This window comes from Azolla caroliniana, unplaced genomic scaffold (assembly GCF_043228905.1).
Source record: "Azolla caroliniana isolate FFs.n. ecotype wild unplaced genomic scaffold, voAzoCaro1.0.p SCAF_22, whole genome shotgun sequence".
Classification (NCBI taxonomy): Eukaryota; Viridiplantae; Streptophyta; class Polypodiopsida; order Salviniales; family Salviniaceae; genus Azolla; species Azolla caroliniana.
In genome coordinates this window covers 12,416,547-12,434,645 of record NW_028230457.1, presented here as the reverse complement: position 1 = coordinate 12,434,645, position 18,099 = coordinate 12,416,547, and the positions used below count along the sequence as shown (strand labels likewise).

General features: G+C 44.7%; 1 protein-coding gene across 1 annotated transcript; it reads right to left on the bottom strand.

The window, feature by feature from the left end:
• Positions 1-6,829: 6,829 nt before the first annotated feature.
• Positions 6,830-8,036, bottom strand: LOC147850105 (uncharacterized). Its single transcript, XM_087337251.1, has 2 exons — positions 7,126-8,036; positions 6,830-7,003 (listed from the first exon to the last, which is right to left on the bottom strand). The coding sequence occupies exons 1-2, from the start codon at positions 8,002-8,004 to the stop codon at positions 6,992-6,994; spliced, it is 891 nt and encodes a 296-aa protein (XP_087193377.1). The 5' UTR covers positions 8,005-8,036; the 3' UTR covers positions 6,830-6,991.
• Between the last annotated feature and the right edge of the window lie 10,063 nt (positions 8,037-18,099).

Genomic DNA, 18,099 nt, shown 5'->3' with positions numbered 1-18,099 from the left:
ATAGTCTACAATGATACTCTTCATTCCTTGGTTGGTAACACACCCTTCTTTCCCAACTATGGGTTCCATCCCCACTCTTCATTTGGCTTACAAACAACGAGCAATTAAATCTAGTTTTTAAGTTGGTGACATGGTTTGGCTACTACGAGAACGCATCACCTACGACATGACCTTACTCTAAACTCGATTACAAAAAATTGAGTCATTCCGCATTATAGAACAAATAAAGTCAATGGCATTTCAACATGAGCTCCCATCACATTACAAAAACCCATGGTGTCTTCCATACCTCACTCCTAGAAACCTACCACCCCCCCATGATTCTAGGAAGTTTATCCTCAACATTGCCTCCCATGGAACTCAAGACCGGGGATGAGTAAGTGGCAAAGATTATCGACTCAAATATAATATGATGGAAATTACATTACATTGTCTTATGGAAAGGTTACCCACTCCCAAAAGCCACGTGAGAACCCCTTGATCACTTGATCAATGTTGTAGAGGAGTTCATGATTTTCATCTTCGCTATCCACACAAACTTGACTTGCCTAGAAGTCAATGATAAAAGGAGGGGGATAATATCATAGCCATGCATATGTATGCTTAAATCCTACATATTAGACTTTGTATGTTGATGTTGACGAGTTGAGTATATGGGGAGACTAGCGTTGAGACTTGGTATGTAGGAATTCAGGTAAAAGAGAGACGAAGTATGTAAAGATTTGGCAAGCATGCAAGAATTAATATGCTCCACTACACTTACATAAAAGGTTGATCTCCCTTGTTGAAATCATGGAGATTAACACCAATTACAAATTATAATATGAGTGTTATCTAATTATAGCTTCTTATTCTCATTTTATAATCTTGTTCTTGTCCCTCTAATTGGTATCCATTATATATAGTGTCTCTCAATGTTCTTCTTGAGAACAACCTTGAGGTCAATGTGTGAGAACATATCACCATCTACCTTTTTGGTGGTGGGAAAGCCAAGAGTAAGTGTCAATCACTCTTGCATTGCTATCATGTAGGCTAACTACTAAAGCAAACTCTATTTCTACTCCATGGCTTAATCACTTACAAGAGATTAATTAGATACTTAATTTACGTGAGACTATACCATAAGTTGAGCATTTGTTGGAGCAACACAATAAATCATCAACATTGCTAATCTTCCATTACTTCCTAGCTTAATGATTAGTGTAATATCATTACATTGATTAAGCTTACAACTCAAGATTTAGGAAATGATTAGAGAAAGAGAGAAGCTTATATTTGAGCTCTAGGGAGTACAATGAGAAAGAGTCCTTACAAATGGTTACAATTCTTCCTTATTTAACTACATCACAATTATAATTCTTTCATGCTTGTGATTGTATTGTAAAGGTTTATAGATACTGCCTTTATACCCTATGTTGTGGATGTCAAACCAAGCAAGGTTGAGGAAGAGGAAAGAAGGTCGAGTGAGTGCAAATGGCAAGTGTGGGTGGCAAAAGTTAGGGATGAAACAATTAGTACTTGGTTTTGTCCTCACAAAAAAGTAGCCGCCTGTGTTGTGGTTCAGGTGAGGTAGAAGAATGATGACAAAGCCAATCGAGAGTTTCCTAATATGGTCCCATTCATGTCATATATTCTTGGAGCATGTAATGGAGCTAGGATTGAGAGGTCGACAAAATGACCAATATTCAAGCAATCCATAAAGCATTCAGTGATGATGAGAGGACGTTTCATCTTGAAACATCGCTTACAAAGAGTGTTAATTATTATAGAGTATAGATGACGAAACATTTGTGAGATGTGCAAGAGTGGGTAGCGGGTGTTGTGATTGAGGGATGTGGAAGTGGGTAAAAAGAGGGGACATGGAGAGGGTGAAGAAGGTTAGAAGGGTTAGGGTGTTAGTGTGAGTTCCATTAGTGTGCTAGCATCAACATTAGTAAGGTTACTCTCGTTATTAGGAGATACATTGGGAACTCCTTAGGGTTGAAATCATCATGATCGTCATCAATGTGACTTTTGTATTGTTATCAATGATCATCATTAATGCATCGACCAAGTAGGGTAAGTTGGCTTTATTGTTCATTGAATCACTTGTGTGTGGTTGGGAGCCCCTTCCCTAGTTGCTCTTCTTCTTCTTGCTTTTGTTTTCTTCTTTTTTGCCTCTTTTGTTTATATTAGTTAATTACTTTATTTTATTTTCTATGTATGATTGTTATTTTCAATTATGTATGTATGTACTTATGTATTTATCTATCATGTTATTTATTATTTAGACCTCTACATATTTATTTAGTTGCTTATGGATGTATTTGTTTATTTATATGTTTTTATATATGAGTGTGTGGGGGTGTTTGGATGAGGTATTATGTCAAGGAATGGGGGGAGGGGGGGGGTTGGTATGGATTAGTAAGGTAAGACTTAATGTAACATGCTTAATCACTTCAATATTAAAGTTAAACCACTTAACGATATAATGTTAGACTATTTAACAACATGATAAAAATAAATAAGGAAATATAACAACAATAATACAAGCTCTCAATTGAGGAATAGGAATACTCTTTAAGAGTTACAACCTATTGACCCAAACACTTCAGATTAAGACATAAGTTTTGGGTCTTAAGGTAAGATTAAGCTAATAATTAAGGTTATAAATAATCAAAGATAAAGATATTAAAAGAGGCTTATGCACCAACTCAAGTTTAATCAATGATACGAAGAAACTTAGAAAAGGGTTGTTTATAGCTTTTATAATGCCCTTGAGCCTTTTCACATTGGGACACCAATCTCTCTATTCCTTTGTCGCTTTCCTTTCATTAGCATTACACTTGTTCATTCGTTTTTAACCGATGTCCAAGTGTACAGAAATGGTTAACATCCAGTTCTTTGTAGGACAAGGATATAGGGATTGCATCAACAATGATTAGGAGAAAATGTCGTGACGCACACATCAACTATATTGGATGGCAACAAGAGGTTGGACATGTTGTCATGTTGCCAATGCAAACGATATGAACCATCTCTCAATCACACATTTCTATATTTTATATATACAAAAACAATATTGTGAGTTTAAATAAACATTTTATATTTGCAAACTTAAAGTCAAAGTATCAAAACTTGTGCTTATCTACTATAGATAACTATTTGTTGAATAGTTTTGTCAAAACGAATTTAGATAGAGATGAATTAGGAATAACAAAGGGTAAGTTAAATCATATGGGTTGTTAAATAAAAACATGGCAACACATGCTATGCCTTACTACATGGGTTGGTTAAAACATGTGTACCAAGTAGCAATGCATGTTTAGCCTTCACTCCGTTGAGGCCACCTCTTTTTAATGAAGGGTGGAGCGTAAACCCTATTATAAGCTCTTATTTTTTTAATTAGCAACATCTTCTTTGGTTATCTTGATTCTTTAGTCCATAAATTTGTGGTTCAAAACTCTCTTTATCATGTGCTACTTTCCCCATCCTAATCTTTAGTGTCTTTTTCTTTTATCCAAATTCTTCTTCTCAAAATTTGTACATGTCATTTGTTTCCTAGTTGAAAACCCCAAAGGTTCCACCAAACGTGCATGGATCTTACACCTTTCACATTACAACGTGATGTACGTATTGTCTAGCATTGTGTTTGCAAGATCACATGCTTAGACACACTTCTAAAAATATGTCGACTAGGATCATATTTACGTGAATGACTTATTACAACAATTCAACTAGCTCAAAAGCACCATCATTACAAGAGATGCACCTTCTACGTTCACTAAACTACATATTATAGGCATAACCTTAAAGAAGGGTAGAATAGTCGAGACAGAATTATCCTAGGAACTCGAATGAATCCAAGGCGTATGACATGTCGAAACACATGGTTTTCTAAAGGCCTAGGTGTTGAACTATAAAAAAGGAACTATCTATCCCCTTCATTACAACATTTTGAGGCATTGTCGAGACTCTACTAGTAGGGATAAGCTCCCTCCTACATTTGAGAGTGGTTAATGTGAGTAAACACCCTTAAACCTATTCTTCTCATTAATATCTTATCTTTTGCTCATCATTAGCTCAATCCATAATACTAAAATATGGTTCTCAATGCCATACTCTTTAACCCTGCAAATGATAATGATCGTTGAGATAGAGGTAGAAGATCTACCAACGAGCAAAAGAACACATGGTTCATGTGATGCAACTGTATGATCAATGACTCACTCAATCACACGAAGCCATGCTCGATCACTCGTTCAATAATGTGATCAACAACTCAGTCAAGTGCATGCTTGATTGCTCGCTGAATGGTTCCATCTATCTGTGACGTCAATGAAATGTATCCATTGGTTGATCATTTCAATCCGCTCAATCCCTTCAAAGGAATGGCAAAGATGTTCATGTAGGAGGGAAATGGTCATTGGTCCAATATAAAGTCTATGGAATGCTACAACAACAACTTAGCAAACATGAATCCATCCCTTGAATTACAAGTTTGTTGTGTCAATCATACGAAAACCCATATTAAATATATTGGTTTGAAGATAAGTTTAATATCACCAAAATCCACCAAAAGGGTACAAACATGCCTTGAACTTTTCAATTGAAATCATTCCCAAATGGCTTTATCAAATCACGAATGGTCCTTGCACACTAATATCAAGTGTTAATCCTTTTACTTAACTTGCATATAACTCTTATTAACCAAAATACTTTCACAAAATGTTATGAAAACCTCTCAATTTCCTACTTCCTGTGATTAAGTGTGCTCCATCTATTGTTCTAAATCTATTTGTGGATAAAGATTCAGTTATATGTAGGAATGTCTAATGACATCGTAGATGATGCATTGGCCTTGAGTGGCACTACTTTTCTCATTACCCTATTAGACCTCTATAAGGGTTTAACTAAAGGCTTATCTCTCTCTAATGGCAAGGTAAACTCTCTAAGTTGCCACGTGACTAATTGACATAAAGCCTACTCCTTTAGAGAAAAGATGCCCAACAAGCTCAATAGAAAGAACTACCAAATCAATTTTTCTTTCTTCTTGTCACACTCAATAAAGAACTCTTCTCCCTCTCTCAACTTCTAAAATTGAGAGAACTCAAAGTTCAATCCTCCCGACAAATAGGAATCGGGAACGGCTCAGCTCAAGCCTAAACCGAACCTCCAGACTGCTTAAATTGATTTGGCAGTTTGGCGGTTCGGTTTAGGCTTGAGCTTCCATAACCAGTTTGAGCTCGGTTTGGGATTGCTCAAACCAGTTAAGCTTAAACTGGTTACCAAGCTGGTTAAGGCTTAATCGGTTTGGCTAAACCGGTTTAGGCTTAACCGCTTAACCTAAACTGGTTTAAAAACACAGTTCGCGGGTCAGGTTTGGAAACCCCCAAACTGGTTTGGTTTACCAGCTAAGCTTAAACCAAACCATTGCTGAACCCTACCGACAAACTCAAACTTGTGCCATGATTGTATTTGGATTCCCATGAGCATAGATAATCTATATTCATCTATCTCCCTAATGAAGCTTCAAGTCAACATGCACATTCCTTACATCCTCCAACGACTTCAAAATAAATCGTTTGCCATTGTTGATCATCAAGTCTACTTGAGACCAAATCACTTCCCAATGAGATCATATGCAAGGAGAGGATTGAGAACATGCTTGAGATTCTGAAAAACCACTTAAATTGACTTTGGAGATAAGACATACAAAAGCAAAAGACTTTGGAGTTTTAGTTGAGGATAACAATACAAAAGCAAAAGACTGAGTTTTAGCAGAAGATAATGATACAAAAGCAAAGTTTTGAGTTTTAATTGAAGATACTGATAATGATGCATTACACTGGTTTCTTGATGCTTCAATAGATCCCATGATTCAATGAGGTTTTTTATGCAATAGCAATGAATGAGGATTTTATGAAATGGAAACATGTCACAACTCATATAGTAGGGATCGTTGTTTGCCATGTCTGAGTCAGCCAAGGACACATGGATGCACTCAGTAAACTTTCTCATAGTTTTGTTCCACTACACCAATCAACCAGGAATAATACCATGTTTCTCCACCACTACTCAACCTAGACATATTGATTATGCACTTCACGTCTGTAAACCATCTCCAAAATCATTCCCATCACATGCATTAAATTCGTTATCATGTATCTTTAGGAAATCTAGAGCTTTTACTTTTGTTTACGTATAGCCAAACAAGAATTCACCAATAGTTCGTAATCATGATTCAGTCTCATAGGCCAAATTTGACCACTCATAGACGTTCATACATTTTTATCTTTCTCTCTATGGCCGACAGCCAACATGAATTTGCCAATAGTTCGTTATCATGATTTGTCTCATAGACCAATTTTCAGCAGTCATAGACGTTTACACATCTTTCTGTCTCTCTTTGGCTGTTGGTCTTGGTGACTTACACCATGGCATCTAACTCATAAAATTGAGAAATCCCAAGTTTGATCCTCGCCATGGGCACAACCTTCTTCCATATATCAGATTCAGTTTTCCATGGATGTTAATGAACTATCTACCTATCTCTCCTTCTCCATCTTGAAATGGCCCATGTTGGTACTCGACCTTCAGTTTTGTCTATGCTCACAACTTCACAAGCTCAGTTTTATTAATCGAATAATAAATATTTATTTCACTTTTTTGTTCTCTTTTTTTTGGGGGTGAAATGTTCATCATTATGGAGCATACAATCCATAAATCCTCCTGTGTCATCCCTCTCTCTCTGTGCTCTCAACTGATATGGGCTCGGCCTTGTCCAATAATTTGCATTTGCATTAGGTCTCTAGTAACATATCTATCTATGTGTTGTGAAGCATATACATAGAGAAAACATGACTTTATAACAAGAAAGCATTCACCAGCTGTTAGGATTGAGAAAATTGCATTCATCAGACTGAACTCACAATTTTAGGATATACCATGGATGCATTCATCAATCATTTTTTAATCCACTTTCATTGCATCCCAGCAATGCAAACCCGATTCATTTCCTTGGCTGCAAAATATCAAATATTTCCAAAGAGTGTGGTCAATATAACATACATGCATGTATGCATGTCGGAATTCATACAGTGAGGCATCAAAAAGCAAGCAATGATGTAAATTCAATGAGCTTACCTTGTTAGCCTTCACATCAGCAAGGGCCACATCCCGAAACATGCCTATGTCGACGGCACCTGATACCATGTGGCAACCCCGTCCGAAGAGGTCCACGGGAGGGTCATCACGCATTGCGAATCCCGCCAGATAAACACCCCCGGCTGATAGCACGGCTTTCTCGGCCTTGTGTTGCAATTCCTTCACGCGCATATGTCCAGGATTGTGAAGATACCCTACGCTCGCACTCAAATCGGTCGGACCGACCATCAGACAATCGACTCCATCAACGGCCGCAATCTCCGAGATGCATCCTACGGCCGCCTCTGTCTCGATCTGAAGAATCACTAGAAACTCCTGGTCCTGTTCGCACCGGGAGAGGTAGTCGGGGTCAAGGCCATACCTGGAGGCGCGGACGACGGGGTGGGCGGCACCGCGGATGCCACGAGGGGGGTACCTGCAGGCAGACACGGCCATAGCCGCCTGAGAAGCCGATTCGATCATCGGGATCATGATGCCATCGGGGCCGAGGTCGAGGGTCTTCTTGATGAGGGCGGGATCATTGCAGGCCACTCGGATGATGGAGGGGGTTCGGGTGGAAGACAGAGCGCGGAGGCAGGGCAGGGATTGGGGGACGTCTCCCTGGCCATGCTCTAGGTCTATGACGACATAATCATAGCCAGACCAGCCCAGGATCTCGGCGATGGTGGGGGAAGAGGAGCAAAGGAACGCACCGTAGAGGCGTTGGCCTAGGGCGAGGCGAGCTTTGAGGGATGGGGGGGAGGCAGAGGAGATGGGGGGTGAGGGGGAGCTGATGGGAGGAGCCATGGCGGTGGGCGAGGAGAGCGACGAAGGGGTGGGAGGAGAAGAGTATGCAGGAGATGGGGAAGAAGCAAACATGGCTATGGCTATGGCTATGGCTATGGCGACAGAGGATCTGATGATGATGGCCAAAAACAGAGACAGAGACAGAGATGATTTACACTACCATTTCTGAGTATGTATGTACATATATACAAGGTGTTAGATAGCCTCTAACGCTATAACACTTTTAGAGGAATACACTCATATTTAGAGGAATACACACATATATAGTTAGAAAAAATAATTATAATGATTTCACTTTTTAGCTGAGGCTGAGCTGAGCTGCTTCAGCAGCACTCAGTCAGCAGTCGGGTGGGATGTAGGCCGACTCTGTGTCGTGGGCTCCACTTGAGTGGATAGACCCGACAATTCTCCCCCTCCATCTCTCGAGTGGGGGGGGGGGGGGGGGGGGGGTGCAACTAGGTTTCGCCTTTTGCTTGCAAACTTCGAGCTTCTCCCGTGACACACATTCTGTCATCATGTCGGAGCCATTCTCATTTGTGTGAATCTTTTCAGTGTGCATCTGTTTTTCGTCAAGCACATCTCTAATCCATAAGTATCTAACAACTATGTGTTTTTGACTTAGAATGAAAGGAAGAATTCTTGCTTAAATGTATAGCACTTTGGCTAGCACAATACAGAATGTATCTTTCTTGAATCAGCCCCAACTTTTGTAGGAATTTCTTCAGCCATAGCAATTCCTTACTGTGGCAGCAATATATTCAGCCTCCGTTGTGGATAATGCCACACATGTTGTGCAATCTCGATTGCCAAGAGACCGCTCCCCCTGCAAACATCATTAGGTACTCTTATGTATATTTTCTTGAGTCTATATCACCAGCCATATTTGCATCTCTATACCCATCTAATACAATTTGTTCACCAAATTTTAGACACACTCTTGTGGTACCTCTCAAATATCTCAGAATCCATTTCACTGCTTCTCAGTGATCTTTGCCAGGGTTTGAGAGAAAATGGCTCACTACAAACTGCATGAGCAATATCTGGTCTCGTGAATACCATATCACACATTAAATTGCCGATTGCAGATGCATATGGTATTTGTTTCATTCTCTCTTGCTCTTCCTCACTTGTGGGGCATTGAGTTGAACTGAGTTTAAAGTGGCCCGCAAGTGGAGTGTTAACCGACTTACACTTGGCCATGTCAAATCTCTATGAGGAATTCTCAATATATTGTTCTTGAGATAGCCACAACCTTTTGCTCACTCTATCCCTGGTTATCTTCATCCCAAGGATTTGCTTGGTTGGTCCCAAGTCTTTCATAGCAAACGATTGACTCGGCTCTCTTTTCAGCTTTTCAATCTTGTTGGTGTCTCGACCAACTATCAACATATCATCTACATATAGAAGTAGAATAACAAAGTCATTATTTGAGAACTTCTCGAAAAACACACAGTGATCTGTGTTTGTCCTGTTATACCCATGGCTCATCATGAAGGAGTCAAACTTTTTATACCAGAGTCTCGAAGCTTGTTTTAGGCCATACAAGCTCTTCTTAAACCTGCATACCAAGTTTTCCTTTCCTTTGACTCCAAATCCCTCGGGTTTCTCCATTTAGATTTTCTCTTCCAACTCACTGGGAAGGAAGGCAGTTTTTACATCGAGTTGTTCGATTTCTAGATTGAGATTGGTTGCAATCTCGAGCACAACTCTAATAGAGGACATCTTTACTACTAGTGAGAAAATATCCTCGAAATCAACACCATTTTCCTGGCTGAACCCCTCCACAACCAATCTTGCCTTGTATCTTGGTTGTGAGCAATGTTCCTCAGCTCTGAGCTTGAAAACCCATTTATTTTTCAACGTTCTCTTTCCCTTAGAAAACTTTACTAGATCATAGGTATTATTGTCTTGCAAATACCTCATATCATCATTCATGCCCTCGAGCCATTTCTCCTTATGATCATGTGCCATAGCTTCTCGAAAGCTTTGTGGTTCTCCTCCATTTGTAAGCAATACATACTCATGTGGACTATATTTGGTTGAAGGTCCTCTTTCTCTTATACACCTTCTCACCCATTGCACTTCTGGTGGAGCCACCGAAACATCATCAGTCTGGTCACCTAGGGTCTGATGATCATGCTCTTGTTCATTTTCCTCCTCATGAGCATCATCAGTTGCATAATCAATCGTATCTTGATAATCCTCCACATCTCTCCCCTTAACCTTGTATGTCTTGGGCAGGAGTTGGATTGTTGGTGACCGTAGGATCAAGGGTGATCTTTGGCATCTTCTTCGGATCCGGATCTTGCAAGGTTTGATTCTCAAGGGATACCACATCCCTATTTCTAATGACCTTCTTCTCCACTGGGTCATAAAGTCTAGAACTGAATTCCTCATGGCCATATCCTAAAATATGCATGGTTTACATTTTTCATCGAGCTTGGATCTTTCGTCTTTTGGGATGTGGATGTAAGCCTTGCAACCAAACACTCTTAGGTGTTTGTATGACACTTCCTTACCTGTTCACACCCTCTCGGGTACATCACCATCCAAAGGGTCTGATGGGGATAGATTTACGAGGTCAACGACAATCCTCATTGCTTCACCCCAATAAGATTTCGGCAATTTTGAGTGGGATAACATACATCTTATCCGCTCACATTTTGTCCTATTCATCCTCTCAGTCATGCCATTGTGCTGAGGTGTTTTGGGAACACTCCTCTCAAGCTTGATCCCATGCTCACGACAATATTGTTCAAATTGTCCTCGGTACTCACCCTTGTTATCTGCATGGATGCATTTAAGTTTTCTCCCACATTCCCTTTCCACACTTACATGGAAGTTTTTAAAGATCCCAAAGACTTTATCTTTAGTCCTCAATGCAAAACACCACAATTTCCTTGAGACGTCATCAATCAATGTGGCAAAGTACTAAGCCCCCCTAGAGTATTATCTTTCATATAGCACAAGTCAGTGTGCACTAGTTCTAGTGGCTGAGATTTTCTTTTTGGGGGCAAATGTTGAAAAGCGACTATGTGTTGCCAGCCAGCCAAGCAATCAACACAAGTCTTCAAGTGCATACCTCTTATCTCAGGTAGAATGTTCTTTCTAGCTAGCACCTCGAGTCATTTTTGACTCATGTGCCCAAGTCTCTTGTGCCACAATTCAATAGGGACTTCCTTATCAACTACATTCACCTCTCCATCGGACACCATAGCATGCATTACATAGAGGGAATTCTGTTTTAGGCATCTTGCTAATACTAGTGAGCCTTTGATGAGCTTCCATTTTGCTTCACTAAAGGAATTTGTGTAACGCTCATCATCAAGCTTACCGACCGAAATAATATTCAGTCGAATGTCTAGTACATGCCTAACATCGTTTAGTACGAGTTTGCAACCGTTGTCCGTGGTTAGAATTATAATTCCTATGCCAACAACCTCTGTTATACCGTGGTTGGCCATTTTGACTTTGCTAGAGTCACCACCGGCATATGACGAGAACATCTCCCGAGTAATGTGATACGAGGCTCTCGAGTCAATAATCTAATCAGTTTGTTGGCATGCTAAGCTAACACACGCATCATCACATCCAATGATAATGTCGCCATCACAAGTGGTTGTAGTGGGGTCATTGCTCTTATTGTCGGTGGTTCCTTTCTTTTGGTTTTTCTTTTTCTTCCAACAGTCTCTCTCGTAATGGTTTGGACCACCACAATAACGACATGAAAAATCTTTCTTGAAGTCTTTTCTACTTCTAGATTTAGACCTCCCCTTACAATTATTTCTGTGATTTTGTGCACCCCTAGCGTGGCTTCTTCCTCTAGAGGAGTTGTTTTCTATGACTAAGGCTTTATGGTCAAAGTTGGACTCGTGTTCCTTTCGTCGTGCTTCTTCACGTAAAAGACTCGACTTAAGCATGTCCAATGTTAGCTCCTTTTGTTGTGTTGCAGTCCCAAACGTCACAACAAGGGTTTCCCAATTACCTGGGAGAGAGCCTAACAATAGCAAGGTCAACACCTCATTTGCTAGAGGTATATCTAGAGAGATGGTTTGAATTATTAGTCCTTGAAACGTGTTTCGATGATTTGCCATACTAGAGCCATCTTGATATCTAAGTCTTACAAGTTTCCTAAACACAGAGACTTTATTTAAGGCGTTTTTCGTCTAAAACATGGTTTCATTTTTCCCCAATAATTCGTGTGCTTTGGTTTCATCAACGAAATTATTATATAGAGTCATGTCTATAAAACAACGTATGTATGATGTTGTTTTTAGATGCATTGCTTCCCCAGTTGATGCATCTATGTTCTCGGGTTTGCTTGTACCATGTCGTACGGGCAACCACATGTCCTTACACACCAACATGTCTCTCATTTTGGATTTCCAAATGGAGTAGTTGGTCCGGTCAACTTAATCATCCCGCCTATGATTCATTCATATTCCAAATCTTTGCAGAGGGTATGAACCTCGGCTCGGATACAACTTGTTAGGAATATGGATCCGAATCGGGATGATTTACATTACCAACACAAGTTTCCAAATAGACGAAACCACAAGACAAAAACGAGAGTACACCGAAATTTGACATGGAAAACCCAAAAATGGGGAAAACCACGGGAACCTTAGGTTCCGAAACAGATTTGCTATTTTTCTGAGTAAACAAGGTGTTGACAACCTTTAGAGCTAACACTTCAAAGGAATACACACATATTTCAAGGCTACAACCTTGGTTACAATGTTCACCTTAACAGGCGAAATGAACAACAAGAAGAAACCAAAACCACATAACAAATAAACTTGTTACAGATAGACAGAAGAGTTGTTGTCGACTCTTTGGGTAGTCCGGACAACACCTTGTGAGATCTACGTCCTCACTTTTGCAACGGTGTCGAGGTTTTCCTCGCGGATGCGTGGAATGAGGCGGGACCTCAGGGGTCCTGTACCAAAGTGTTGAGAACTCGACGTTCCTTATGTCCGACGCTCGGCCACAACCGAGATTCTTTTCATACACAGAAAAAACAGGTAATGAAACGCGACACAAAGGGGAGAAAGGGTACACAAGAGGTTTACGTGGAAAACCCCAAAATAGGAGAAAAACCACGGCAGCCCACAGGCTGCAAACTGTCACTATGTAGGAATATACAACAGTGAGTTCACTGAGGCAACGACCTCGTGCTCTCAGATCTTCGCCACAGGCGGCGGTTACAACAGAGGCAACAACCTCGTCTCTCTCTCTCTCTCTCTCTGTACAGTTACGCGCTCTCGCTTCTTCTTGCACCAACAAGGAAGAATAACAACAACAAAAACAACTACACTTAAAAGTTTGCCCTAAGTCATATTTATACTAATATGACTTTTCGGCTATTTACAAATGTAGCCTCGATGGGCTCTCAGAAACATATTTAAGAATATGTCTCTTCCTCCGGTTCATACCGGGCCTACACCATCCGGCTCTCCGCTGTCGGATACTCCCGATCCGGTTCATACCGTTTCGACCTCGACCTGTCGGCCTCGGCCGAGTTTGTTCGTCGGAACTGTTCTTCTCCCTTCCCATCCGGAGGGATCTGTCTCCCAACACGAAGAGCAAGAGAGAAAGGACAAGAGACACACTACGTGCGAGCGTAGATTCACAGGGACACGGCCCTTCGACACAAAGACGCGAGTGGGACAGCAACACAGAGAGACACGAATGTATGTATGTATTAACAAAGACAACAACAAGAACACGGAAGCAACAAAAACACGAAGTCGGTTACAACCGAACAGGTCGGCGAACAGATGCCGATGCCTGTTCGTAAACGCACAGAAAGATAGGAGCAAGTTGGAGGTGCTACCGGAAGCACTCGGCCATTCCTCAGAGCAGCGCGAGCCTCCCGAAACCTGCACAGAAGGAAGCTATGGAGTTTGCGAACCAGAGAGAGAGAGAGAAGCCTTTGCACGCAAACCGACAGCACTTCGTCCTCGACTCTCCGCGATCCCCTCACCCTTCTCGTCTCCCTCCTTTTTATAGGCAAGGAAGGATCTGTTTCCCCTTTACTTCCTACCCACTAAATCTACCCGCCTAGGATCTTCTATGGACAACATTCGAGAAGAGCCAGTTCCTACGCTCCTGTGCACCGATTCCGCTTGTGGACGGTTTTCTTCACGACATCCGCCCCCACCTAACCGCGCATCCACCGGCATGCGCCAAATTGAGTCGGGACGGAGAAAACCGGTCCAGCCTTCATTCCCCGCCCGTCGGTTCTTCCTCGGTTTCGGATCGTTCGTCGTCGCGGTCCAGGCCCACCGAATCCGGCTCGTCGTCGTGACGCTTCTTGAATGCTTTGATCCGCTTCCCAGCTACCGGTATCGCCATTCTCGTGCTGTCGAGCTCCGCCAGATGGTACGTCCCGTAGTCGTTGGCGCTTTGTACCACGTAAGGCCCGAACCACCTTCTTGCGAACTTCCGTGTCGCTCGTTATTGGTTGTCAAGGCTGTTGTCGTAGACTAGCACCCAGTCGCCTTCGTCGATCTTCTTCGGTCGGAGCCGGTGCGTTCGGTCGAATCGGGCTTTGTTCCTTATCCTTACTTCCCGAAGCCTTTCCGCAGCCTGCTCCACGTCCTCCGGTCTTCGCTCGAGCTGTCGTATACGCGCCGCCAGCAGTTCCTCCCGGCTCATCTCGTCTCTCCAGTCCACAGTTGCCCACGAGGATATCGTACGTTCCATCGGCATGACCGGCTTCTGCCCAAACATGAGTTCTGCCGGCATGAATCCGGTTACCGAACTGTGCGTAGTTCGGTCCGCCCACAACGCGTAAGGCAGCAGCCGCGGCCAGTTCCCGACTTGACCTCCGCATGCCCGAACTAATGCCTTGACGATCGGTCCGTGTCCGCGCTCCACCTTCCCATTCGCCTCCGGATTGTACGCAGTGGTAAGCGAGAACTTGACTCCTAGCCGGTCGAACAGCTCCTCGGCCTCTTCGGCGTCCAACTCCCCGCTATCAGCCACGATCTTCCCGACGCACCCGTACCGGCATATCACGTCCTCGATCAGGAACCGACATACGGCCGCGGTCGTTTTGTTCTGAAGGGCTCGGCCTTCCACCTGGTTCGTCAGATCTTCCCGAGCCAGGACCAGATATCGCATCTGTCCTACTCCCATCGGCATCGTCACCAGGTCTTCCATCCATTTGAAGTGGATGGTCGAAGGGTACGTAGGGTGAAGCTCGTCCCGATGTCGGACTACGGAGTGCATCTGACAGCTCTCGCAAGTCGTCACGAACCGATGCACATCCCGGTACAGTCCCGACCACCAGTACTTCCCCTTTATCTTCTCGAACGTGGCCCACGTTCCACGGTGTCCGGCCCAAGGGCTGTCGTGGTAGCCCGTCAGCAGCTCCTCTTGTTCTTCCTTCATCGCCACCACCCGGAGCGGGACGCCGTTCCTCTTCTTCGGGTGCTTCCATAAGTATCCGTCCCGGAGAAAGAATCGGTAAGCTTTCTTTCGGATCCGGTTGGCCTCGTCCTTCGTCCACGACGCATCCGGCGTCATCGTCCTCAAAAATCCACCGATCTGGAGCCACTCGCCGTCGTACTTGCTCTCGTCGAAGTCGTTAAGTGCCGGAGTGCTCGTCCCATCGGTCGTCACGTACGCTGCCTCGAAGAAGTCCACGCCGACTTCTTCGTCCTCCGAAACCATGCCGCCCTCGTCATCAAACCTCGCCCTCGAAAGCATGTCGGCCATGGCGTTGTCCTTTCCGGAAATGTGCCGTATTTCCGGGTCCAGGGACTTGATGTACGCTATCCACCTGAGCATCGCCAGGTCCGGTGTCGCGCATCCGGAAACCATGCCGAGAATCGGCAGGCAATCCGTCTCGATAATCACTTCTGTCCCGATCAGGTAGTCTTTGTCGGCCTTTACTGCCGAAACGATACCCCAGAGTTCGCGTTTAACCTGGGCGTACCCTCGCTGTCGCTCACTGAGGACCTTTGCGCCGAATCGGATCGGGAACCGAATGCCGTCCTCGTCTTCTTGGTTGACGACCCATCCGATCCCGGTCGGACTCGTATCCACCGTTATGTATACCGGGGTACCCTTCTCGTAGACAGCCTTCAAGAGCGCTGGTGTTGCCGCAAGAGCTTCCTTCAGCTTCCGGACCGACTCCGTGTGCTCGTCTCGCCACTCGAAATTTCGCCCTTTCTTCAGCAACCCGTATAGCGGCTCCGCCACGTGGGCGTAATGCGGGATCCATATGTGGTAGAACGCGCATGCCCCCAAGAACCTCCGAACTTCCGTAACCGAGCTACAATCGGTCTTCATTGCGGAGATGGCTTCTACCTTTGCCAGAGACGGCTTCCGGCCATAAGGGCCACATAGGTGTCCGACCACCAGGATTTCCGATTGCCCGAAGGCCGATTTCTCCCCGGAGAAGGTGAGCCTCGCATCCTCAAGCCTTTGTAGCACCTTCTCGCAGTCGTCGATGTGTGTCGCCACGAATCGCCGGCATCCGTCCGGCCCGACTGTCTCGTCCTTCTCCTCCACCGGGCACCCCCTTGATCGGGATGTCATCTAGAAACGGCATGGTGATGTCCGGGATGCAATCCCTCAGTACCTTGTTCATTGCATTCACCATGTGGGCTACCGAGTTGGTCCCTCCTTGTGGCAGGGTGCACATTCGCACTAGGCCGAGGGGGGTTCGCATCGTCGTAACGTCTCTGCTCTCCACGGCAAGCTGGAACTGGTCGTACCCCGAGTACAGATCACCGACCGAGTAAATCGACCTTCCGGCGAAGGCCTCTGCGAACTCGTCTATGGTCGGTTCGATTCCTGCGTTCCAGATGGTCACTCTGTTGACCGGCTGCAGGTCCTGAATGAAGCGCAATGTTCCGTTTTTCTTTGGTACGGTAAACCATCGGTTCGAGTATGGCGCGCTCGACGGTTCGAGAATACCCATATCGACTTTTTGCCTCAATAGCTCCATCAACTTCGGGATGTGAGCTCTCGGTATTGGAATTGGCTTGAGATTCCACGGTACATGCGGTACCGTGAATATCACCATCGGCTCCACGATCGTCGGGTCTACGCACCCGATCTCTTCCGGTGAGAATGCGAAGGCTTTCCCGTGCCTTCTGAGCATTCTCCGAAACCGGTCTTCCTTCGCCGGCAGTAGGAACCCGCCCCCACCGATTTTGAGCTCCCGGAGCGTTCCGTCGGTGAAGGTGTGTCCTATGCAGGCCGGATCTTGTAAACTGGGGTCCGATGCCACCCCTCTGATTCGGGACTCGCTGCCCTCCGGCAAGGGTGCCGCAACTGGCCTTACCTTCCGGTCCATAGTCTTGTACCTCGTGCTAACTCGGGCCGTCCGATCCGACCCGAGCCCCCGACTGAAGTTCGCGATGACTTCATACATCTCTTCGGAACATATCGGTATCGTCCGGTCTTCGTTAAGGTCTTCTCCGGCTACCTTCCTCAGCATTCCCAAGGTGTCGTCGAAGGAGACCGCCTCCACGGCTCCGCTGATTTCCTCGTCCGGGCCGAGAACTCCGCATGCTCGAAGTCGCACTTCCGCCCTTGTCTTTTCTCGGCCGACGATGCCGACTATCATACACCCTCCATTGTCGAAGAAGCAAAATCCCCTACCTATCGTACAGTCGTGGGGACTTTCCCGAGTGTCCGGACTGTCTCGGCCCCACGCCTTGGCAGCCCTCTCTAAAAATCCTCCCGGTTCTCGCCACCGAGGGATTCGCGGTTTCGCTCGTGGTTCGGCCGCACCGTTAGAAATTGGACCGAATGGCGCCCGTCCTGGCTTTTGACCCTTGCGTAGGCCGAACCGTTGTCCAGCACCTTGGTCTCCATGGTTGCTCGGCCCAATGCGGCCTTGAATAGTGGCTCTCCGCCCACTCATCTTACAGCGCCATGTCGTCGATGTGCGTCGTCCGCACCTCCACCGGTCTTTCCGGTTCCGTCTCCGTCGACAGCCTCTTCCGTTTCACCAGGTCTACAATGGAGTCGTGGAACTCCTTCTCGGCGATCCCTAACACCTCTCGCAATGACAGCTCCACTTTGATGTCGAGGATCCGTTCTTCTAGGACCTTTCGTAGGTCCGTAGTCCTTTCTATCTCCGTCCCCAGTCGGTATCCGCCCTTCCTGGGGTTATCTTGCGAGCTGGACCCGCCGGCATCGTTC